This window comes from Lasioglossum baleicum, chromosome 8, assembly GCF_051020765.1.
Source record: "Lasioglossum baleicum chromosome 8, iyLasBale1, whole genome shotgun sequence".
NCBI classification, from domain to species: Eukaryota; Metazoa; Arthropoda; class Insecta; order Hymenoptera; family Halictidae; genus Lasioglossum; species Lasioglossum baleicum.
This window is the reverse complement of record NC_134936.1, coordinates 17,086,460-17,110,517: the sequence shown is the minus strand read 5'-3', so window position 1 is coordinate 17,110,517 and position 24,058 is coordinate 17,086,460. Positions and strand designations below refer to the sequence as shown.

At 45.3% G+C, this 24,058-nt stretch overlaps 1 protein-coding gene across 7 annotated transcripts in view; it reads right to left on the bottom strand.

The window, feature by feature from the left end:
• Positions 1 to 24,058, bottom strand: part of Tn (tripartite motif containing protein thin) — a 65,471-nt gene that overhangs the window by 1,669 nt on the left and 39,744 nt on the right. For 3 of the 7 annotated variants that reach the window (XM_076429211.1, XM_076429212.1, XM_076429213.1), the window contains 7 exons: positions 19,752 to 20,085; positions 16,582 to 16,796; positions 14,258 to 14,526; positions 13,207 to 13,516; positions 11,224 to 11,367; positions 9,729 to 11,133; positions 1,927 to 2,235 (listed from right to left, as the gene is read on the bottom strand). In XM_076429211.1, the coding sequence (XP_076285326.1) occupies positions 1,927 to 2,235; positions 9,729 to 11,133; positions 11,224 to 11,367; positions 13,207 to 13,516; positions 14,258 to 14,526; positions 16,582 to 16,796; positions 19,752 to 20,085 (2,986 nt within the window). Of the gene's footprint in view, positions 1 to 582; positions 865 to 1,122; positions 1,280 to 1,346; positions 1,509 to 1,653; positions 2,236 to 9,728; positions 11,134 to 11,223; positions 11,368 to 13,206; positions 13,517 to 14,257; positions 14,527 to 16,581; positions 16,797 to 19,751; positions 20,086 to 24,058 lie in introns of those variants that run through there. The other 4 variants (XM_076429215.1, XM_076429217.1, XM_076429218.1 and 1 more) reach the window with 4 other exon arrangements.

Sequence of the window (24,058 nt, the reverse complement as noted above, 5' to 3'; positions counted from 1 at the left end):
TCACCACTCTCTGATGGAGATTGTCAAATTTAAGGAAAATCCTCCCTTCACAGCATGAATTTTAAGCTATACATTGCTAAGGGAGATCTCTAGAGACTTTTCTATTAGGTCGGAAAGAAAGTTCTTACGGTTTTTGTTATTTTGATTGTATAATAAAAACCGCAAGAACTTTCTTTCCAACCTAATAGCTCAGGAGCTTCGAAATGATAAATATACATTCAACTTATCGGTAGCTACACAAAATGAGCATCCTGTTCACGAACCACAAAAGCCTCTAGAATATTTTGGATCCTCTTCAAAACATCTTTTATTGAGGAGTAGGTAACTTATTATCATTCTCTGCTGGATATTTTGCTAAATTCAGGGGAAATGCTCTTTGTCCTTCATAGTAACAATTTTAAGCTCATCACTAAAGGAGATCTCTAGAGACTTTTCTAGCTCAGGAGGTTGAAAATGATAAAAATACATTCAACTGATCGGTAGCTACACAAAATGAGCATCCAACTCACGAACAAAAGCCTCTAGAATATTTTGGATCCTTCTGGAGAAGGTGGTAAGTTATCTTGGGGGGTTGATCCTCACCTGTACGCGATGGTTCTCTTTATCGCACACATAGATGAATCCAAGAGCGTCCGTGGTGATGCCCCAAGGATAATTGAACCGGCCGTCAGCGGTTCCTTGCGAGCCAAAGGCTCTAAGAAATCGGCCGGACGGATCGAGCACCTGAATTCTATGATTGTATCGATCCGCGATGATATACTGCCCGATCCTGTTCACGGCCACCCCGGCGAGGCAATCGAATTCACCCTCGCCGCTTCCGTATGTTCCGAACTCCTTCATGAAGTTCCCATTGCAGTCAAATACCTGTAATTCCGATACCGGTGGTGTGTACCACGAATCAGTAAACTTCCTTTCCATTCTTCATGCTCTTGAATCACAAAGCATGCGTTCTCGAAACTACCAATTACCAGAGAGAAAGATAAAGAGAGAGGGAGACTGTAAATTACCAAAACTTCCACATCGCGAGAATCGATTTAAACTCCACTTCGGAATGGTTCTAGTTTGTTCGGAAGCTAAATTTCATTCGAAACGTATGCTGGATATAGAAAGGTTCGTAATTACTTGAACACGATGGTTGGAGCTGTCGGCCACCACGATGGAGTTGTCTGGGCCAACTGCTAGGCCTCTCGGCCAGGTAAAGCATCCGGCTTCGCTCCCCCGCATCCCGAACTTGAACAGCTGCCGTCGCTTCAGCAGGTAGTGACTCCTCCGGCCATTGCTGTCGAAATCCAACAAATATGTCAGTCGTTCCTACAAGACGATGGTGTACTTTGCATTCGACTTACCTAGTGGAGGAACCTGCTGCCGCGGGTATAACGGGAGCTGCTGTAGGGGACGTGGGGGAGCCTGACGGGTTTTTTTGGTCGTCATCAGAGGATTCGAAGGATGTTTGGGCAACGTGCCTCAGAGGTAGCCCGAGGGATAACCTTCTCGACGTTGCGCTGCTACTGCAAAAGGATTCTTCCTTCAACAATTTTTTCTAGATACACCATTAGACTCGTCAAGGGTTTTTTAGACAAGAGCCCATTCCTAGCCCATTCCAAAAAGTTTGCCTTGCTCTGGGCCTCAGAGTCTATCCGGGGAGGGCCTTACCTGGACGATGGTATCGACGAGGTAGAGGACGAAGGTTCCTTGTCCTTGATGGTTCGATTCCCGTACTTATTCTTCAGGTACCTGGCCCAGGAGCTCAGGGCCGCTCCGTCCTTCTCTGTTCCGGGCCTGTCGCGTTCGGGGCTTGGCTCTCTCGACTTGAGGGCGTGTGTGCTCCGGCTCCTGGCCAATTCAGAGCCGGCTCCGTACTTGGCCGCCAGATAGGCGTTCGGCGACTGGGTCGTCGGAGAGGGTGGCTCCTCGTCGAGGTCGAGGTCATCGCCGCCGAAGTTGTGCGAGCTTCTGGACCTCGCCAGCCGTTGCCTTCTTTCCTTCAACGCGGCGTAACGAGACCTCGCCGACAGAGGCGACTCCACTTCGGTGTCCGCGTCTCGTTCGCGTTCTCGTTCTCGTTCTCTCTCGCGTTCTCGTTCCCTTTCTCTTTCGCGTTCTCGTTCGCGTTCCCGTTCTCGTTCCCGTTCTCGTTCCCGTTCCCTCTCCCTCTCCCTCTCTCGTTCCCGTTCCCGTTCCCGCTCCCGTTCCCGAGCCACCATCGCCGCCTGGCTTCTGCTCTTGTTCAGGAACCTGGAACAATGCCGAACGAAGGTTGGGCTCGTTCAGATGTCCTTGCTCTCATCGACACGCCTTCACGATGGACTTGAAACAACTCTGTAAGCTGCTGTGCATTCTGGATTCGAGGGTTCAAGGATAACAGGAGAGGCCAATGATCGATTAGGAACGGCTCGGCGATTAACACTGAACCTGCCGAGCCTTAAAAGCTATTGGCACATGTTCCCTTTGTGAAAATGATAATACTGATTTTATTTAGGCTTTAGTAGAGCACGTATTAGAATAGGGGCCGCACAAAGTCTAAATAAAATCAACCATTCTTTATGAACTTATTTTTGTTATTTCAAAAATCTGGAACCAGTCATCTTGACCGGTGGTGGCAGGTTCAGTGTCAACGATAGTTAAGGGATGCTTCTTCGCAGGACACATCGAAACTCTCTTGGTTATTCGTGTTATCCTTCCCCATAGTCGAGGCGAACGGTCCTCCACCTTGAGGATGACCGACTAAAGTGGTCGGATTGGGTACAGTTTAATTTCTCCTGGCATTGCATGGCTTAATGGTTAAGCTGTTTGATCACGCGACGACGACGCAACGACAAGCCTGCTGTTATCGCAATATTCTTCGTTCAATTGAGTGTTTTATTAGTAGGATGTTCTTAACAAATTGTCACTTTGATAGTGGATGATTTCCGAAGCTCGATATCCAGGGAAATTGTATCTAGTTGTGTCATCGTCGCACACGTACATACGATTTAGTAGCACAAGAGCGAAACGGTTTAGCGGGTGACGTAACTAGCGATATGAATCGTGTCGCGAGACCCGTGGCCACGAGCAAGCGATTTCGTTTCGCGACGAACAAGCCGATGATCACGGCCGCGTTTCATTCATTAACGCGAGCACGTCCCGTTCTTCCGTCACACGGTTCCCGTTAATTGTGATTCCATGAATGCGAGCGATGCCACTCGGTCATAGTGTCCCGCGGATTTGTAGCGAGTGACGTGTACCTCGTCGAATATCAATCTGCAGCCGATGCGTCGATTGTTTATCATGTTGCCACGTGGCTCATCATTATCGTTGAACTGTGACTACCGATTTTTACATGTTTCTGTGATTTACGCTTTTATCCGAATGCTGACTTCGATGCTCGTAATAGAATTCTAATCCCCGATGGAACCAGTCCGATCTCTGCTTGGCGGCGCGCAATAAAACGCAATAAAAGGAATTTCCAATACGTTTTTAATCGGATGGACAAGTGGCGCGAGCGTTATCGAGCACACGCTTCATCGCCGCACGTTCGAACCGAAACTTTTCCTATGGCAGCTCTCCAATGATGCTTTTTGCAACAGTCTTGTCGAAACTATCCTCCAGAAATGATTAATACTGGTTCTTTCAGTTCTCGACGCTTTGGAGGTCGGCTTTTCCATGTCCACCGGATAATTACGAAATTTTTCGGCGTTTTTTACTCGGAGAGACCTGCACGTTCTGTTTTGGGGCAAGTAACTCTTTAAACGAAGTCCAACAGACATGAATTCTACGCCTTTCTTCTTAAATGAAATAAACTTTGACATTTTCCTTTCTCTTTTGCGACATTATTCGGGATGAAGAGCATGTACCATCATCTTAAAGTGCTCGGAACAGTATGAATGATCTACGTCTGGGAAATTTGTGTCAGGCTCCGAGGAAGAGATTGACGAGCCTCCGACGACATTGAAAGCGTCAGGAACCGCTTTCCATAATCATAAAACTCTCTAATCAGGAAATTCCGTCTCCCAGTCACGCAAAAATGCACTTCCGACGCGGAAGCATAAAGCAGCTAAGTTTTCCTCGCGACAAGCTCGGTAAAAAATACTACCATGTTCCCGCGTCCTATATTCCTCGGTTTCCCTCCGCGGATCCCCGAACAATTTCGGTGTCTCTCTCTCTCGTCGATCGCCGAGACGCGCGACAGCCCCGAAAAAAGAAAAGCGTGGAAACGAAATTCGCGCGCGATTCCCGACGAAAGAAATCGAAAAGCAAACAAATCGAGGAGCGCGGAGCGAACGGAACGAACTAGAAACAAAAATACACGGCGGAAAAAAGAGAGAAACAGAACCGAAGAATCCGGTGCATTCGCGCGGTTCGTTTTTGATGGCCGCGCGTAGTTTAATTGATCTTTTCAACGGTGAAACGTATCGGAATAACATCCGCGTTTCCAGTCAAGTGGACCACAGACCGATATAGCTCGGCTGACTATCCGCGCTGCAGCAGATATTTAAAGTAACAAACGAGTTATATTTAAACCTTTCACTGTGCACGCCTCGGGGCTTCCACGTATGATGCACAATGCGGTCGCATTAGTTCCGTCTGTAATATTTTCTCTGCGCTTCGGGTGCGCGGCTGCGATCTGTTCGCCGAGTTGTGTCTGCGCGTGTTCGTGTCTCGCGACGATTCGACAGATTCGTACACGGTGCAACGATCGTCGTGTACAAACGTCCTCGAAAAGTGCTCCGATGGTCGTTCGCGAGGCTGTAAACGGCCGAACACGAACCGGCCGTTTCGCGATCGGCAATTATGCTGTTACGTTGCCGCATGCAAATTGTCCCTCGACCGACGTCGTTCGCACACTTTCCTCCGCGATTAACAACGGCTCCATCGAAAAACATTCTCCAGTCTCGCCGTCGCGTGTTCCTCCTGCTGAATTGTTTCAATATCTCGCGATGTTAACTAAACAGTTCGACGATGACGATGAGATGAAATTACTGAGAGCATTCGTTTAATAGCTTGTAAACAGCTGAGGCAATGAATGAAGCGACGATTAACATGTTCGTACAGAAGAATCCACTCTCATTTCCTGTACCAATGACGTAACTGCAAGATTTCACGGCATGAGTCTCCATCGAGTAACAAACCACAAGCGAGTGTCGTAAGCGATGTGAGTGAGAACAACATAATCGGGAGTGTATAAGCTTGAAGGAAAATCGAACGGTCCGAGGTCCTGTTTTCTCGAGACGATTGAACGGTTATTCGCGACACGGAGAAACACCTTGATTAATGTCTGCTACGCTCGGAGGTGAATTTCATTTTTCGCTCGTAGCAGATATACCTTTTTTACCTTGACTCCTCGGACCTATAATTCTCGCCGATTGCGCTGTAAATTCGTGGCGTGAGCGTGCGTGCATCTTGAGCTGGTGCAACATGAGGTGTGGGTGATAGATGTCAACGAAGATTGTCAACGAAGGGTACGGTCGCCGCCGTTGGAAACGTCGGGAGAGAACGTCCGGGGGTCGCGTCGAACGAGCAACGAACGAGGGACGTGTAGAGCGGGACGCAGTGACTCCCGTTAATATTCGGACGCCCTCGGAAAAGCGATTACTTCTTTAACCCTTTGCGAAAAGAAATTTCTTCAAAAATTGCAGTTGGTCGGAATTGTATAGAATAAAAGTTGCACTTTACAATTTTTTTATTCTTTAAACTTTGTAGCTGTGATTGAAACGTCGACCGATTTTGATGAAATTTTCAGAATATGTTCAGTAAATTTTTCAAATAAGCGCACATAAAAAAGTTTGCAATTCTTTCCAACCATTTTTGTCGTGTAGCAAACCAATTGTTCTAACTTCTCAAACAGTTCAAGTCCAAGATTAAAAAGGTTATCTTCTTTTGAGGAGCGTCCGAATATAAGCGGTACATATCCTCGGTCACGTGTGATCGATACTACGTGTTCGATGCTGTTAGTGCAATAAATAAAGATGCATTCTTCGCTGAACTACACACCGTTTCCTCGATTGCATTTCATCGAGTACGCGGCTATACTGCGGTGAAAGTTGAGGAGTCCGGGTCAGTGACAGAAACAGTATTCGTGACAACAACGTGGGGACAACGTGTACAATAAAAATCGTTGTTTAATCAGTGAAACATTGAAACATACAATGAGCACGGGGGTTTTTTTGGAAGAGAAATAGAAACGTCACTCTGCTGTTCCGGTTATGCTCGTGTAAACTGAGGACAAGTTGAGAGGGAAATAAATAATACGAGTTATCACAAAGAAATGCAGTTTATTTACCACACCAACAAACTGACGCAAAAGCCTATTCACTAGGAAAAAAGAGTACAAAAACTTAATGATATGAAACGTGGCCGGGACGGGGGGGCCGGTTTTTGGCACCGCGTTCTGCCGCGTTCCCACTTGAACCACCGCTTTGAAAAAGGGCAACAAGAATTTCTTTAGGTCGGATAGAAAGTCGATTTAATCGATGGGAGAATGCTCGAGGTCTCATTTCCTTGTTCAAACTGCCGATTCGTTCAGAAACACTGTCCCGGAACACGCTTGTCTCGCCGATGAATTTTAACGATGCAGTTCGCCTTTATGGAGAACTTTTCCTCTCCCGATCGAAAAACGAATCGAACTTTCAAATTTATTCAGCTGAGAACTTTAGATTTACGAGAGACAATAGACAGTGTTTTAAGCGCGCGACAGCAGAGCAATATTTATCACTGAAATACGTAAACCAAATTAACTGTTTCTTTTAATTCGAGAACTGCAATTGCCCTAAATTCCCGAACATCGCGAAAGGGTTAAAAATATATTGCTCCTCGAAATACACGCCTGCCAATTTCCCGTGCGATTACTCTAGTTCTCAAAATAAAATCGTGCCAATTTCCCGAATAGCGTGCGAACGTTCAAAATATACTCTCAAATTACAGCCAATTTTCCAAGCAGCTGCGGATGGTTAAAAGGCGATCTGTCGCGACAAGCGTGCTACGAAATCTGCGTTTCTTCCATGGAAACGCGGCTTAATACGTGGCAAACCGTCCCCGCGTTTCGATCAATGGGAACGATTGAATTTAAGCGGTTTTTGGGAGGACGGTTGTTTCTCGCCTGCCAGCGATTTCTCTCGTGTCTACGAAGCTACTTATATGTGTGCATATGTTTATATATATATATAGATATTATTGAGCAATGGCGAGGGGGGACACGTGTCGCGGGAGTCAACGATAGGAACAACAAATAGTTACGATCGTACGTAAAAGTATCACAATGTAGAAAAATGCAAGTTCCACCAACATATAACAATGTTACTACTAAGTGACGCGAATCTGCGTTCTCGGCACTCCGTTCTTTTTTTCGTATTATTTACTCTGTCAACCGGTTCAGGACGGGTTCAGCTTACTGGACCAGCGATAGTCTTTACACTTACTTATTTGTAAGTTGCGGGGCTGTCTTTCCGTTTACGTCCGTTGTCAGAATTGGACGAAATTTTTGGAATAGGTTTTTATCTGACTAAAATGATGATTGTCAGAAGGATTTTTGGCGACTCGACAAAAAGATTTTTGCCATTTCAATGTCAATCTAGAGTCAGGGCCCGCTCTATGGGCGGGCAACCCGGACATTTGTCCTGGGCGCCATTTTGGCTGTAAGTGTGAGAAAAATATTGATGTGTAAAATACTCAATTAATAGAAAATTTGCTTTTATTAAAATTTAAATAAAATGATTCGATTTTGATCGAAAATAAAAAATATGTACCTTTAAAGGAGGGACTCTTATCGATCATAAATTGTTTGAATAAACCTGGAATAATATTCTCGGCGCAACGGTTCGATCAAATTCTACATTATATAGCTATGTTGTAGGGAATTTTCAACGTTTCGATTCGAATGTGAATCAGTTAACGTCGTAACGTTTTGCTATAGAATTGTATTCTATTGGAGGAAAAGAAAGGTGGTGTGTTTCGTCCTAGACCCGCTAGACGACTCATCAGTAAGGCTATCTAGCGGGCCCTGCCTTCGACACAAGTGTCAGAAGACTTTTTGAGGAAAGTTATTAATATACTAATTGGTGAGACAGTTCAGTAACTTGCGAGAACTTGCGACATTGAAATGGTAAACATTTTTTTTTCGAGCCGTCAAAAATCCTGCTGACAATCATCATTTTGGTCAAAAAAGAACCTGTTTCCAAAATTTCATGCAATTCTGACAACGGACGTAAACGGAAACTTCGCCAGTTACGGTTTGGGGGATAAGATATACATTACTACTACTGCTACGTGTGTTCGTGAGAAAGATAGAATTAAGAATGAACCATGATCTCGTTGGATGAGGATGAATGAAGTACCCAACATTACTCGCACAACTACTACTACTCGGTGTTATTGATTATTTCCAAAAGTGTACCATACAAAACCAGAAAACTAGTGCAAGGGAAACCGCTTCTACCGGGACTACGTCTCTGCAAAAAGGGAGATCCCCGTCCTGAAAGGGTTAATAATCGTCACTCGAAGCGCGATGTCGGTTCTATCGATCGCGGTGCGCGACAGCCGAGCGCGGAGGACTCCTGAGCAGCAGTTTCGAAAGTAAATGACGAGAAGAAGGTCCTCGAACAACAGGATTTGTCCGGGCTCACAGTGGTTCCAAATGGAAACTGAACAGTTCAACAATTAATATAATCAACGTTCTACAAAGAGTCCAAAACTACAGATGAGCATCGTCATCATTAGAGTGTCAGTAGAGTCCCACCGATTCTTTCGTAAATGCACAAACCCCGCAGCAAATGCAACGACCGATCTCCCACCGTTAAAAATAAAAAACGCTATCCATAAATTACGGTAGAAATATTTACATCACGTGATTCTTAGAGCGTGAGCCATACGTTATTATTTCCTCCGTGCGTCACGTGACCGCGCCACGTTTTAAATCCGTCCACCCTTAAATCAATCCAAGCCCCGCGTACAAATTAAACTCCCGACCAAACAGCCGTAAAGCTATGTCCACACGGCGGCAACTTCCGGTCGCCTGGTGTTGCCACTCCTGTCCGGTGGAAAAAGGAAGCGAGCAACAAGCCCCGACAAAAAGTTGCTGGACGTTGCGGCAGTGTGTACGAATTAAACTGGCAACCATCTAAACCATCGAACCACTGTGCGTCCCTGTAAAACAACCGTAAAGCTATGTCCACACCGAAGCGGGGTCGAGCAACTTTCCGTCGCCTCTTGTCCGCTGGTTTATTCGGCGAAAAAAGAAGAGGAAAACAACGAGAGCGACAAAAAAACTGCTAGATGCTCCGTGTGGACATAGCTTTAGACGAGCCAGCGGCGTTCTTTCTCTCGAGGAGACACCTCGAGCACGTTCGGAGAAATAGAAGAGGAGAAAGAATGGAAGCAGATAGAAATAACAGGGGAAGAAACTGCTGCATCGGGTATCTCGCAATCGAAGCCAGTCTCGTCCGTTTCCGTGGGGGGTAGTCTACAGTCTTTGCGCGGCCAGCGGAGACAAAAATCAACAGAAAGAGAGAAACCGAAAACGAACCGGTATCGAGAAGAGTATCGACGAGAGAATAGAAACAAGAAAAAAAAGAAAGGATCGAACGATCGCGATGAACAGCGGCGAACGGAGAGAAACGAAGAGTTAGGGCCACGTATGCGTGTGTATGATGTGTGCGCGTGTGTGTGAGCTGGTGTATATGCGCGCGTGTGGATTACAGGAACAGATTGATTAGAACGCTGTAACACAGTACGGACACACAGAAAACGGTGGTTACCATTTGCATCGGTATACTGATAGCGACACCAGGTGTGTCCTCGTGCTCGGCAGGACTGTCGGTCTCTTTCGATTGGGTAGCGTTCGCGACTAGAGCACCGTTCTCGGTGCTAGTTCTCACTGCGAGGTCGGTCGTTTGGGAACGAATCGTGCTCCTCGTCTCGTCCTCGACTCGCTTGTTGTCCTCCGTGTCCTTGATCCTGTTCACTATCACCCAGCCGTTCTCGTCGATGTTCCACCCGCCGTCCTCTTTCTTGCCCTCTTTCCCTAGACTCGAAGACACCTTCGTACCACCATCTGCCATCTTCTTCGCATTCTCCCCGGCACCACCCTTATCGTTCTCGCTGTCGGACTCGTCCGACACCATCCAACCGTTCTTCCCGAGACTGCTCTGTCTGTACACTCTGCTCCTAGGCAGGCTCTCCGAAGAACCCGACAGACTCAACGTCCTGGCTCCTTCGCTCGTATCATCATCGTCTTCCAGCTTGTCTTTAAGCTTGTCCGAGTCCTGCTCTTTCGCGTCGGTGTCTTTCCGGTCTCCATCGATCAGCTCGAAGCTCCTCGACATCCTCCTCGGCCCGTCAGCCTGCAGATCCTGGTCGGTGACCACCCAGCCATTGTCGTCGAACAACTCCTCGACGCTCTTCTCGCCGATTATCGAGGAGCTGCGACGTTTGACCTCGTCGTAGCGATCCCGGCGACGATCCTCCTGGGACCTGGGATCAGCTCGCACGCTGAGAACAGTAGTCTCGTCGTCCGTTTCTGTATCCGTCGATTCTTCCGACTCCGTCGAGTCATCCTCCGGTTTACCGTTTTTATCATGATCGCCGTCGTCTTTGTCCTGCGAGCTTGTTTTCTTGATCTTGAAATTGCTGTTCTCGTCTCTGGACTGATCCTCTTCCTCGTCGGTCTCCGAAGCAGTCTCCGTCTCGCTGTCAGATTCGGTTTCCGAGTTGGTGCTAGTGGAATAACTGCTCGACTCCCTGGATCCTCTTTCCTCGGTTGGCACTTCTAACAATCGTTCCAGCGTGCTGGAACGCGCAGGCTGCTCTTTGTGGATCGATTTGAAGAGAGTTTGGTCGCCGGTTGATGATCTTTGTGGATCGGATCGAGCGTGCAACGAAGAGCTGACGTCGTTCCCCGAACGACCTTCCGCGACCCGACTAACGTGACCGCTACCTTCGAGACCTTCGGGCCTAGTCGCTAAGAAGAAGGAGGAGGAGGATGATGATTGGGTAGTTCCGTCGGTGTCCGTACTATCGTCCGTGCGGTTATGTTCGATTAGGCTAGACTCCGGTCGGTTCGCGTCGCCGATCACGCGAGTGTCCGCGCTCGTTCGCTCAGTCGCGATTATTGCCCCGCGAGGACCGGTTGCCGGCGGTTCATCGTGTTCGTCACGAAACGTCCTAAAACGATTACGGTCGTGGGGGTTATTGGAATTAGAACTGGCCTGATGATCAGCAGTCTGGCGACCGTGCGCTACGTGTGCTACGAACCTGCTGGTGTAGCCGGCCGGCGTGGCCAGCGTCGCGACGCCGCCCCCGCCGCCTGTTCCAGTCGTCGTAGACGTCGACGTAGACGTGGTCGTCGTCGGGCTCGTGTTCACCGAATGCGCGGGACTCCCTCTCGGCGACGAATACCTGGGACACGAGTGATCGCTCGATATTCTGCTTCAATCACCTTTACTCGCGATAACCGACACCCGAGATTTACTGATCTAACCTTCTCGCCTAGTCAAACCCCTCCGAACAACCTCCAGTCGAAACATGAGAACACGTTTTCGCACCTTTCGCAACTGGTACCGACAAGCGACATTTTACCTGCGACATTTTCAACTGATACCTGCTTCCATTCTCTACCTTCCCTCCCGTATCGGTTTTATAGAATTGTTACTATAGCGGTTCTGCAACTCGTTTGAAATTGCTCCAGGATTCTTGCGGGATAATTAGTTAGATGTATTAACACTGAACCTACCATGGTTTAATGACCGGTTTTATATTTTACGATTAGCGAAATTGTAAAAATTTATTTGGGGAAATAATAGAATAAATCACTTTATCCAAGCATATATATTATTTTGAAAGTAAAAATTCATTTGGGGAAAATAATTGAATAAATTTCTCTATCCAAGCATACATTATATTGAAAATTACGGATAATCTCAATAAACTTGTTCGTGTTGCCATTTCTATAAGGCAACATTGGTGGGTTTAGTATTAACACATTAACTACAGAGCATTTCATAATTGTTGCACGATCAATGCCGAGCCGATTAATTATTATAAAACCAATGTGGAAACCCAGAGCAGGAATTACATGGAAACAGAGAGCAGTTGAAAATCATCAATTCTTCGTGAGACTGAGTTTATCGTAAACGTTCTTTTGGAACCTGTTTTAACCCCTGCCAAGAATCCTAGCTCGAACGACATCGCGGTGATTCGATACTGACGTTCTCGTTCCCACTCGACGACCACCCTAAACGAGGAACAGTTCGACACTCGCGGTTTTCTCGAGAAAGATCGAGTAGAGACGGTTTACTCGGATGTTCGCCCACCGATGCCTCTCGTCGTCGTTTCGTCGACGGTATTGATTTTCGTTACCTCCGGCTTGTTGCATCACGCTCGTTATTTATTAAGAAAGAGAGAAGGGGGAGAGTCTCCACGGGATACACGCGAGAACGTTATCGGCCACGTGAAATTCAACGGGAGCCTCGAGGATCATGGTCGCATCCCTCATCCGACAAGACAAGTCTCCCGATGAGTAATTAGTTTGAAAAAAATCACTGCCGGAAGCATACTGCACCCTCTCTAACAACTGCAATAAGTGTACCTTGTTGCAATTATTAAAAGGTCGAACACAACTTCCAATAGTTATCTTTTCGAAACTAGTTTAGAATCTGGGAAGCTTTTTTTTGCGAGAAGTATCTATATACAGGAGACGGTTTTAGTTCGTTTCGAAAATCTCTCACTTCTGCCTATCGCGAGAGATTTTCGAATTCTGCAGGCGTTTTGATCGCTCAGCTTCCACTCTTATGAGATTGTCGTAGTTGTACCAGTGAGGTTTGTCGTAGTTCAGAAGCCCTTTTGGACAAGGTTCAAGGTATTCACAGCGTGTAAATCACACGGTTTGTAGAAACTCGGGGCTAGGTACTGAATGAGAGATTTTCGCAGCTGGAACGTTACACCAAGGGCAGTTCTCACTATTTGCGATAATTCTTTGGCATGTAGACTGAACTTGTTTCGCAAATAAAACATAAAATAATCGTCTTTCGCAGACGACCAGGAATCTGAAGAAATATTTTTAAAAGACATTTGTTTCTCAAATAAAAAATATAATAATGGCCTTTTGCACTCGACCAAGAATTTGAACAAATATTTTCAAGAGAGCGAACCGTAGAAGATGTGCAAAACGAATTTTCGAATAGTGAGAACACACCTCCGAGTCTCCCACAGAAATGCACCGAAAGAAAGTATACTTGCCTGGTCGACGGCGAATCCTCTTTGCTTCCTCGTCTGGCCTCTGCGCTCCTCGCAAGCAGCGGACCGATGTCCGTCCGCGCCATGGCTTGTTCATTCCTCTGACGATCCTGTGCCGTCGACGGAGTCGTCGAAGACGTGTTGGTCGTCGTGTGAGCATCATTTTCCGACTCTTCCTCGGTCTCGGACTCCGTCTCCTCCGAAGAACTGCTCGTTTCCTCATCCTCGTCCTCTTCGTCCTCTTTCTTCTTCATAGAACTCTCCTCTCGCGTCGCTGGGCTCTGAGCGGGCGGCGGCGGTGCTGCACGGTTACCTAGACAAGCATCGGGGACAACTTGGTACAAACGATAATCCAAATAAAATATATATAGATATATCGCGGCCGCTTCCGCGAAATCGTTTCCCGATGGAACGCTCCGAACCTGTAATTAGGCCAATTCGAACTTCGAAACGCTCGAATTTCCGCGGATTACCAAAGTATCGGTCGATTTGTTCGCGGGTTACCAGGTTCGCGAACTTTCACCTTTTTCCGAAATTATTGGATAATTTTCTTTCCAATGTACAATTATTCTGGCTTCGTATTATTGTGAATTTTTAAGATCGAACGAAATTAGCATCGATCGAAAGACTATATTTTGAACGATACATTCTCATAGGGATTTGCTGGGTAGAAAATTGAAAAAAGTTCTTTCCAATATACAATTATTCAAGCTTCGTGCTATTGTGAATTTTTTAAAAGGAATGGAATCAGCATCGATCGAAAGACTGTCTTCTCAAGTATTACGTTGTCCCAAAAGTGTCTTTCCGAATGTGTTCCTTTAATATTTCTAAGTAAAGAAATATTAGGTTGTCCCAAAAGTTGGTTTTCGATTCATTTACATAATGCAAATTCATGTTAGAAAGTACTAAAACATTAACATAAAGATTATCGCATAGTTCGTATTTATTTAGCAACATTGATGGAACGCGTTCCGAAAGAAACTTTCGGGACAACCTAATACATTCTGACAAGGAGTTGCTGGGTGGGAGGAGATGGTGCAGAATGGTGGATCACCTGTGCCTAAAAAACGGCTCTGGAAGGATCTAGAGGCTGGCGAAGCGGTGGCGGAATCCTTGGCGGGCGTCGATGCGACTTGTGCCGGCTGTGCCGTGGATGTCGTGTTCGACGTCGGTGCCCTCGACAAGTATTTCTGCTTCATTTCCTCGGCGGTGAATGGCGCACCCGTGCTGCGGATTCCTGATCCGCCGGAGCTCTCGGAGCCCGTGCTCGAGTCTGATGAAGCGCTCCTCGTCGCCGGAGTGTGGGTATCCGTCGAAGTTCGCCTGCGAGAGCAACGATATTTCAATTAACGACTTCCACGAGCCGGTAAACCCGACGGAGCACATTCGTACGCCGCAATTTGCGACCCAGATATTGCGATTCGCGGTTGGATCCCTGTCGCGCGTCGCCAATCCGCTCCTGGGGATCCCTATGTCCCACTGCGACACGTGTTTCTAACCAACACGATCAAATAATCTCTAGGTTAATCCTAGAAGCTCCCCGGTTTCGATTCTGAACGCCATAATTTCACAGACCACACCGTAGAATTTTTTAACAATAATTTATTCTAGAAACAATTTCAAGAGAAGTGCACACGCGTTGCGTTCACGCGAAACTTGCGAGCTGGAAGACCCTTTTATTTCCGTTCCAACTATTAGAATTCTATCTCGTTAAAATGCCCCGCATAGCGTAACAAACCTATAAAAATTCCTCTGCGGAAAATTCGGCGCGATTGAAAAAGGAACGTGGAGCGCGGAGGGCGGTGGGTAGAGGTGGCACACAAAAAGCTGACCTGTTTAAATTTCTGCGAGTGTTACCGAAAAATTTGCATGGACAGGAAACTGCACCCATCGAGCATTCCTCGTGGCCATCGGAAGAGCAATCTTTCTTTTATTGTGTAGCTTTCGAGTCCGAAAAACGCCTCGATTAAATTTTTCTCGGTTTAAGTGCGGAACCCTAAAAAATTTTGTGGTTGAAATACTTTTATATAATTTCGACAACTGTCCAGGGAAAAATCGGAGGGTCCAGTTACTTCCGCTTGTTCTGCAGTTTTATTCTTAACGGAGGTTAAGAAGGTTTTTCTAAATTTTTATAATTTTAGTTTCGCAGCTTTAATTTTAACGGAAGTTAAAGGGGATGTTTTATAGGGTTTTACGAGGTTTTTGGGTGTCGGTGGGCACGGTATCGATTCCGCAATTAAAACGTAATGCCACATCACGAGCTCGAATTGAATACCGGCTCGCAGAACTTGGCCCCGCGATCGGAACGATCCGTTTCCACCGAACGAGCATAAATCAGGCTGTCTGACTACGTACCCTCCACTACTACTGGCTACGCGAATGGAACGAGGCCCGTGAACTCGATGTTAACGCCGGTACTGCCGAATGTGATCGGAAGTGCACGTTCCTCTGACAAGTTACCGGGCCTAATTTATGATTGGGTAGCTCGTCCCGCTGATTTTATGACGTCCTATATTTATAAACCTTTGTGCAATCACCGGTTCGTGCTCTGTTTGCAAACGCGATCCTACGGGATCCTACCATTTCAGATTTATTTTAGCATAACTAGGTAAAGGAGATACTAAGAGAACCCCATTAATTCTCTCCTTAGCCGAGAATTATAAAATTTCTGGAATTCTCTTGATATTGGAGCTGGGAGAAACTAAACTCTGTGAAATATGTGCCCTCAGAGGTTCGACGTTTATGAAACTAACACCATTTTTCTTGGAAGAAGATCCCTCAAAGATATTCTTTGTTGGCCAGTCTGTAATACACTGTCGTAGAATGTAGAACATTATTTAGAAATATACAGGGTGGTCCATTTATCTCGAGACAAACTCTTTTTCTGACATTCTAGTAGAGCCCTTCAATTTTTATATGAAAATGATTTTCTTATAAATATTCAACTATGAATTTTTCACTTTGAATTAAATTGTGGAAAAGTTTTCTTTGATCTTGAATAATTCATGAAAATTTATGCACGCATAAAAGTTCGCCTATTTACATGTGATAATTATGTTTAACCTAGGCAAGATTGCTTCGGGCAACTATCGTCATTCTATTTAAAAATTGACGCTAGATTTATGGACTCGTCAAAATGACGGCTTCTAATATTTCTAATTTGCGATTATTAAGATTGTAAAGATGCTTCTCTGAAGAATTATTTACCAAATTTATTTCTTTCGGTATATATTATTGGAAAAATGGCCAAAAAACATACTTGTTATGTTTATGAAATAATGTGAAATAGATCGGAATCCCCCCCAGAAAATTCGAAAAAACGGGCGAAAGGATTTTTGTGGCAGCCGAAAAATTGGACGAAAATTTGGCGGGAGATACCTTGCTGTCATCGGTCTCCGCGCAGGTTCCTCCGGTTCTCTTTCAGGGGGTGCATCCCTTGGGAGTGGATGCGCAGGTGTGGTGGCAGGCTGTCGTTCCTCGAGGGTCTCGGTCGCAGGTGCGGCCGCGGTTTTATTCTGCTTTTTGATCCTGGAAATCTCGTCGTCCTCGCTGGTCTGCCTCGCCATCGCGGTCGGTACCTTTCTGACCTGTACCTACGCGATAAACAGAATTATTTAACACTGCTGACGTGTGGTGGACTCTCGCTGAAATGTTCCCGATTAATCGTCCCTCGTTGCATTTTTCTTTTACGCGACACGGCCTCGCGACCGCGTTGAATTATTCACCGACGGTTACGCGCTTCTAAATACGTGAATTCCTTTATTTCTATTCTACGGTTCGCTGGGATTAAGACGCTGCGGCAGAATGCGGATAATTGTGCAACAGAATTAAAAGTATGCGGCCATCTTCCTCGATCTAATTTCTCAGGGATCAGTAGACTGCGGACCTTTATGCATTCGTGGCTTCCGAAAATGTTCAAGATCTGCTAGAATATAAAATTCCACATTTATATTTCAGATCTATAATGCAAAAGTTAAAAATCGCATAAACATCCGCCGTCTAATTGTCAAATTTCCGGAGCTTGAGAGAAGCAATCGGTTTCTGAAATAAAGGGAGGGTGAGATAGAATGAGGGGGGGATGATAATCAGGTGAATTCTCGTGAATCGCAAAAGCCAGCAGAAATTGAAGCCCTCGAACAAAGTGGCCGGGAAGCAACAAGTTTATTCAGCCTTCTCGAAACTGCAGTCTCATGTGCACCATTGGGCGAAGATCATGGTGTGGGTGGGACGGAGAATGGGGTGGTCTGTCGCGAGAAGGAAATACGAGCAGTTCTGATAGGAGAAATAACAGTATTCGTGTATTCTTTCATTTGTATTGTAACAGGATCGCACACTTCGGTACAAAAACACTTGTCGTGTCTTCACGCTTCATCCACTCTTCAATAATTATTTACAAATTCATTGAGCCCGGAGATCAAGCACACACATTGCTTCTTGCTCTCTCTTTCTCTCTCTCTCTCTCTCTCGCGCGCGCACTGTCCGCGATATCTTAGATATCGAAATTTTTATTTTTTAAGGGCTTCACTCGGGGATTCATTTATGCACGTGTTTTTGCAGGATGGCAGGATATCCACACTGTGTTCACTGATCGAGGATTTCGCGTTTTTATTTCCGTGGGTCCGTGACGATCTATCGCGAGATACTCGAAGGTATTACGGGCCGGCACGCGCGTCGTTCCCCTCTTCCCGTCGAGCCGCCATAATAAGGGAATCCGTGGAAAAATTCACCGCGGTCGGGTCACTGTCAAAAACAAATACGGGCCGTGTGAAATTGACGAGCTTCCATTCAACACCATGATCGTTATTTAGTCGCTGAAATTTTATTTCTAACGCGGCACACGATCACGCGGAACTCGAGAAGCCATCGATCTGTACACTGACGCACGAAAGTATCGCGCTGGTTTGCAAAAGGTCAGCCGTGCTATGAAAATTCGCTGAAAATCGGTCACGCTTTCCAAACGTTTCGTGTAAATCAACAATTTAATAATTTCGGCGCCGCAGGTTCGGTCAAACGTTATTCACTAAGCAATTTTGTTTAGGGCTGAGGGTTTCAGTTAATTAGTTTTCTCAAAAGTTCCATCATTGAATTTATACAATTCGTTTACACATAGCAAGCGCAGAATTTCTCTTGAAAATGATCCACATTTGGATCGAAACAGTTGCAAAGTCGAGAACAATTTAAATTGCAAAATTGCTTAGTGAGTAGCATTTGATCGAACCTGTGGCGCCGAAATCATTAAATTGTTTATTTGCACTATCTACGCGCGCGATCGACATAAAGGAATATTCATCGTTTCGTCTAAAATTGCTGGGAATACCCCCGTTCGATGGATCAAATTAACCCCGCCGATATCAAATGTATCTACCTAGTCCCTACAACTGTATTAGTTCCTATCGTTCTATATAATACGTAACAAAATAAATAGAAAATTAATCTCACTGTAACTCCACTCCGACGTACTAAAAGGAATTATACAAAATTAGTACAAAAAAAAGGCAATGTGTCACATAAACCATACAAACTTAAATATCTTGAAAAATTAATCGAATAAAACTTGTTGTACCCTCCGGCTCAAGAGGAGCCCATAAAATCAGACAGAATGTTTTCGGTGGTGTGCGAGGGGTCGGATGGTTGGAGGGTGCAGCCGGGAAATCAATAACCACTGTTAAAACTGAACGAGCCCGAGCGGTTTTCGACTGTGTACGGAAATGGGTTTTTTTGTTGCAAATGAAATCCGGCCGATCCGGTCGTCGCACAGTGGGCCACTTCCGTAAAACAGGTGGAATTAATCCGAAAATTTTCGTGTCGTCAAACTGGTTACAGTGAGGTCCATTCAGGAGCTTTTTACCGGATCTAGATACAACGAATCGGACGTACCCTCGCATGCTAGCAAATTTTTTCATGCAGGCTTATTATTCATGGAAGAAAGAAACTTTTATCTGGTTCCCATGGCTTGTAACTTTTGTCTCGCATTAAAAAAATCCGCGGTCTAATAATATTTGATTAATTTCGGCCCATTGTGCGTCGTGAATTTCAACAGGATCTGCTCTCCTGCCTCGCAGGTTGCCTCACAGGTGAATCACGTAATTTCATTACATTGTATTTGAATTACATTGTACTTGTGCATTACATAATTCGAACCGTTCACTTAATTAATTGCTAGTTACACGTACCATGAGTGTAATCGAAATACAATGTAATTGGAACACAATGTAGTGTAATTTACTCAATTTATACATTGCTCGCTTAATGTGAAAAATATCATTCATTTCTATCCGAACTTCTTCCGTTTTGCGTCCACAGACAGCTCAATTTTCTGTTTATGTCCCAAATTTAGTGACAAGATGTTGGAACAATGAGTGTCCATTGCATTCACAGCATGTTTGAGCAAAGAGTGTTCATTGAAACGAATTTAAAGACAACTTGCGAGGCACGGGGAGTGCATCGCGCGACTTCGAATCGACACGGTGTTTCGAGGAGCACGAGAATCGCGAATCCGAGCGAGAGATCGGACCAGACAGAAAGATAAAGCGAAGAATTCAATTAACCTGAGGCTTCGGCGGCTGTGGTTGCACGGGGTGCGTCGCTGGCTCTTCTTTCTTCCTCTTCCCCGCCCTTTCATACTCCTGCAGCTTCCTCATGACTCTAGGCGAGTCGGTCAGCCGGAAGATGCCGGACAAAGGGCCTCGGGCTGCGTCCTCCGTGTCCAGAACCCTTTCCCGCAACCCCGAGGAATCCTGAGGCGTTGACGTGAATCTGACCGTCGACCTCGTGTCTCCGTCAGAATCGTCGCCGTCGCGGTGCCGCATGAAACGGCTCCGGTACCTCGACTTGTTCCTCGGGACCTCGTACTCGGGCGCGTCGTAACTGTGGAGGTGATAACTTTATCTCAGGTGAGTTTTCACTGCGGTTAACGGGGCCCGGGATGAAGGATGGATTGATGAAGATGACTTTTCTACGTACCACTACCGATTTATGGAGTTAGTGATAGGGATGGGATCAAGTACCTCGCAAACAGGTTCGAACCTTGATTGATGGAATTCGAACTCTCTGTAAGTCACCGTTTCCTTTATCTCGATCGACAATTCGTTAATAACGTACAAATATTAATGTTTCCAGCGCACTGGTTCGATCTGATGCTACTAACTAAGCAACTTTGCAAATTACCACAAAATTTTCAACGTTTCGGTCAATATTTAGACCATTTTCAAGAAAAATTTTCCAACAAACCTTACTTTTGTCATTATCTAAAAATTTTGAACTAGCTGTTTCTCACATATACAATTTCTACACACACGCGTGCCACACAATTATTATAAATTTATTTTCCCCAAAGCAAGTGAGTGGGTTTTTATGAACAATATTCCTTATATTCAGTCATTTAGTAGTTTTTGAAGTTATTATAACATATTTACTTTACAGACGCGATTCAAATAAATCTTGAAAAGGATCCAAACTAGGATCGAAATGTTGATTTTGTTTGATAATTAGCAAAATTGCTTCATAATTAGTGGTAAACGATCGAACCGTTGCGCCGAAAGCATTTAACATTTATTCGAGTACTACTTGTGAAAGTTTCGATTACTTTCAACATCGAAGTACTTATAACTACTTATTATAGTACTTATAACTACTTGTATACAATGAATACTTTTCAAGTATAATCAAGTGAGTACATATTGAACTTGATCCCATCCCTGGTTAGTGATTTTTAGGAGGTCAGTGGCGTGGCTATGGCTGGCGAGCTAGTAGCGAAGCGTAACTGTGTTCCTCAAGCTTGACGATTTGTTAATCACTTCATTAATCTCGAGAGGAACAATGCTCCACACCTTCTTATTCCCCAATTAACAAAAAAAGTTGCGCCCCGAACAAAACGAGTTTCGAACGTCTTATCCTTTCCATGGAAAGATGGGTTTCTCGGAGCGTCCCTGTCAAGATTAATCGCGACGATAGTCAGAACAAAGGATCAAAAGAAAGAGAGCGCGGCGGGGATCGGGAATCTGTAGATTTATCAGGGCAATTTCGAAATTGGAGTACATTGTCGTCGAAGACACCGGAGCCAAGTGGCCCGTCTCCGAGGGAGAGGAAGAGGATGTAGATCCTGTAATACCGTTTCCCTGCTGTCACTAACAATCCCGTTCAAGTCCTCTCGACTCGAGCTGAGGAAACCCGACTACAAAGCGACGGTTCTCCCGTTAATCTCGAGCGACGGATACGTCGCTAAACGAGTCGCGATTCTTCTAATTACGATTTCCAATCGTCAGATAAAACAACATTTTCTCCTGGGAACGACATCGAGGCATTGAAAATTCATCCTGTAGATTGGACGGTGTTAGATTAACTATCAAAGAGATTTTTCCTGTTAGGATTAATCCCTTTGTCAACAAGCCTCTTTGAATTCGCGATTTTTTAATTACAATTCCCCCGTCGTTAAATCGAATTTTCCGTGAAGCTGCGGCAGAGTTTACAGTGAAAGATAAGCCTAGAGTTAGGGCAATAAGTCGCGGATAGAATCCCTTTGGAATGATCGGTCCGGTCTCTGTGATTTTACGTTTTTTTAATTGCATTCCCCTGTTCGCCAAATCGAACGGTATAACTGGACTGCGGGATAACCCTACAATCAGGGCAATAATTCTAAGAGGAGTCCCTTTGCCAACAGTGTTTCTGTCTCTGTGATTTTACGATGTTCCAGCTACGCTCTCCCGTCGGAAAATTGAACGATATTTTTCCGTGGAGTTGCAGCAAGGTATGCTACAAGATAAACCCTATAGTTCGAATGGTAATTCCACGTTGACTGTCGAAGGGATAACGATTAATCCCTTTGCCGAGAGCGCTTCGTTCCCCGTGATTTTACGGGAACTGGGTTATCTGCTTTTCAAGGCAGTGCGCAGCAATAGTCCCGTCGGGTTTAGCCGAGTGTTGCTTAATTATCGCTTCGCAGACAGCGGCGTAGATTTACGTAATGAGAGAAAATCGGGGTAGGTGTGCGTTCACGGTAATTGATCCGGTTTGACGCTGCTTTCTCGGAATCTGCCGCGTACGGTTGCCTCAAGTCTATCTCTCTTCAATTTCCGAAATGTGTAATCTCTTTAATTCAATTCAATCTATTTCAATATGCAATTATATTTTTAAACGCCGCTCGTTTCTCGATTGTTCTCAGCTAGATTTATATTAATTGAACCGCCGAAGGGTTCGAGCAATCACCTGCGAACACCTCAGTCCACTCGAAAGTCTTACAATTTTCATTGGCGTTGTTGTCGAATCGGAACACGTTTCACGAAATCTGGAGCGGCGAGGCTACCGCGCAAACAGCCAATAAAAGAATTTTCAATTATCCGTTGTCAGACACAAGATGGAATACCGAAGTTCCGACCGAATATCTTGGCCGTCGAAAATTTTTAATTTCCCTCGACGAGCGTGCTTGTGCTCGGCAAACTCGGGGGAAAGTTTATCACGAACATTTCCCATTTTATTTCACTTGGTCAATCTACCTTTAAATCAGATTTTCAGCTTGTTCCAAATTTTTTCTCCACCCACGATCTCCCCTCAAAGGCAGTTCCCTCTACGATCTCCCATTCGTCTGATTTTCTAGCTCGACAGAAATGTTTAATCCGCAGGAGGTATCGCGGGTAGTTTACCGCATAATTTGATCGTATCTTTGTCGGATTACAAATGGTTTTCCACCCTCAAAGGTAGTTCTCCTTCTGTAATCTTGTATTGAACAGATTTTCCGTCTCGCTTGAAATTTTTAATTTTTTCTCGGGGATCGTGGAGTTTCCTCTCCGAGGCGAACGCAGCGTTCTTTTCCTGGCTAGCACGGCATTTACCGTTTTCTTTGGCTCGGTAAATCAAAGGGTAGCTCTCGTCCTGTAATCCAGCGACAAATAAGTCACGACAGCGAGCGAGCGAAGGCGGTCGAAAAACTTTCGAAAGGCTCTCGCATGAATGCAGTTTCTTGCGTGCAGTCTCCGCCGAGTAATTAACCGTAATTATCAGGAAGACCAGCGAATTAGAAGGGGTTGAAAAGGGAGAGACCCATACACGAGGGGGTAGTTGCGGTTTTCTTGTTGCGGTATCGAGGACTAGCGTTAATTACTGTTTATTACGCGAGACATGGGTTGGGGGTGTATAATATCAGAAGCTTTTCATTTACATTTTGACGAGGTGGCTTAATAAAACCGGTCGCGGCGGATCACACGGGAACGGGCCAGTAATTAAACTCGAGCGCGCCTATTTCGGCCTCGAGGAACTTCTACTCTTCTCTCCTCTTCGCTTCGGTCCGCTCCGAAACGGCCCTGGGAAAAAGATACGGCCGGTGGAGAGCCGCACCGTGTATTTATAACATTCGCTAGAATAGATATGTGGGACATCCTGAAAAATGTATGCCCGCCACGGATCCCGTTTGGCGATAGTCCAAAGCAATACGCGTCCATGGTCAGACTAGTTTTTACCGGTCACCTAAGCTGAATTCCTTCCTCCTTAGAACACCCGCTGACCAGCCTCTCGAACCTCCTTTTCTTTTCCAGAAATTCTCTGCAAGCTGCCGGATCGTTAGCGCGACCGTGTCTGCGATATTTATAATCCCCACGAATTTCCTATCTTCTGCAATTCTTAGCTTTTCCTACAATTTCTACGTCGTCTCCGTCGTCTAGATTTTTTCATCGCCTTCGATTTTTATATCCTTCACTAATTTTCTACCTGCTGCAATTCTTCTATGATTTTTTTCGTCTTTAATTGTTTATGAAGATTTGAACAGCTCTATACATTTCGTGGATTTTTCCATCGCCTTCGACTTTTATATTCTCCATGATAATCATATCTTCCACGACTTTTATATCTTCATGATTTTTCCTAC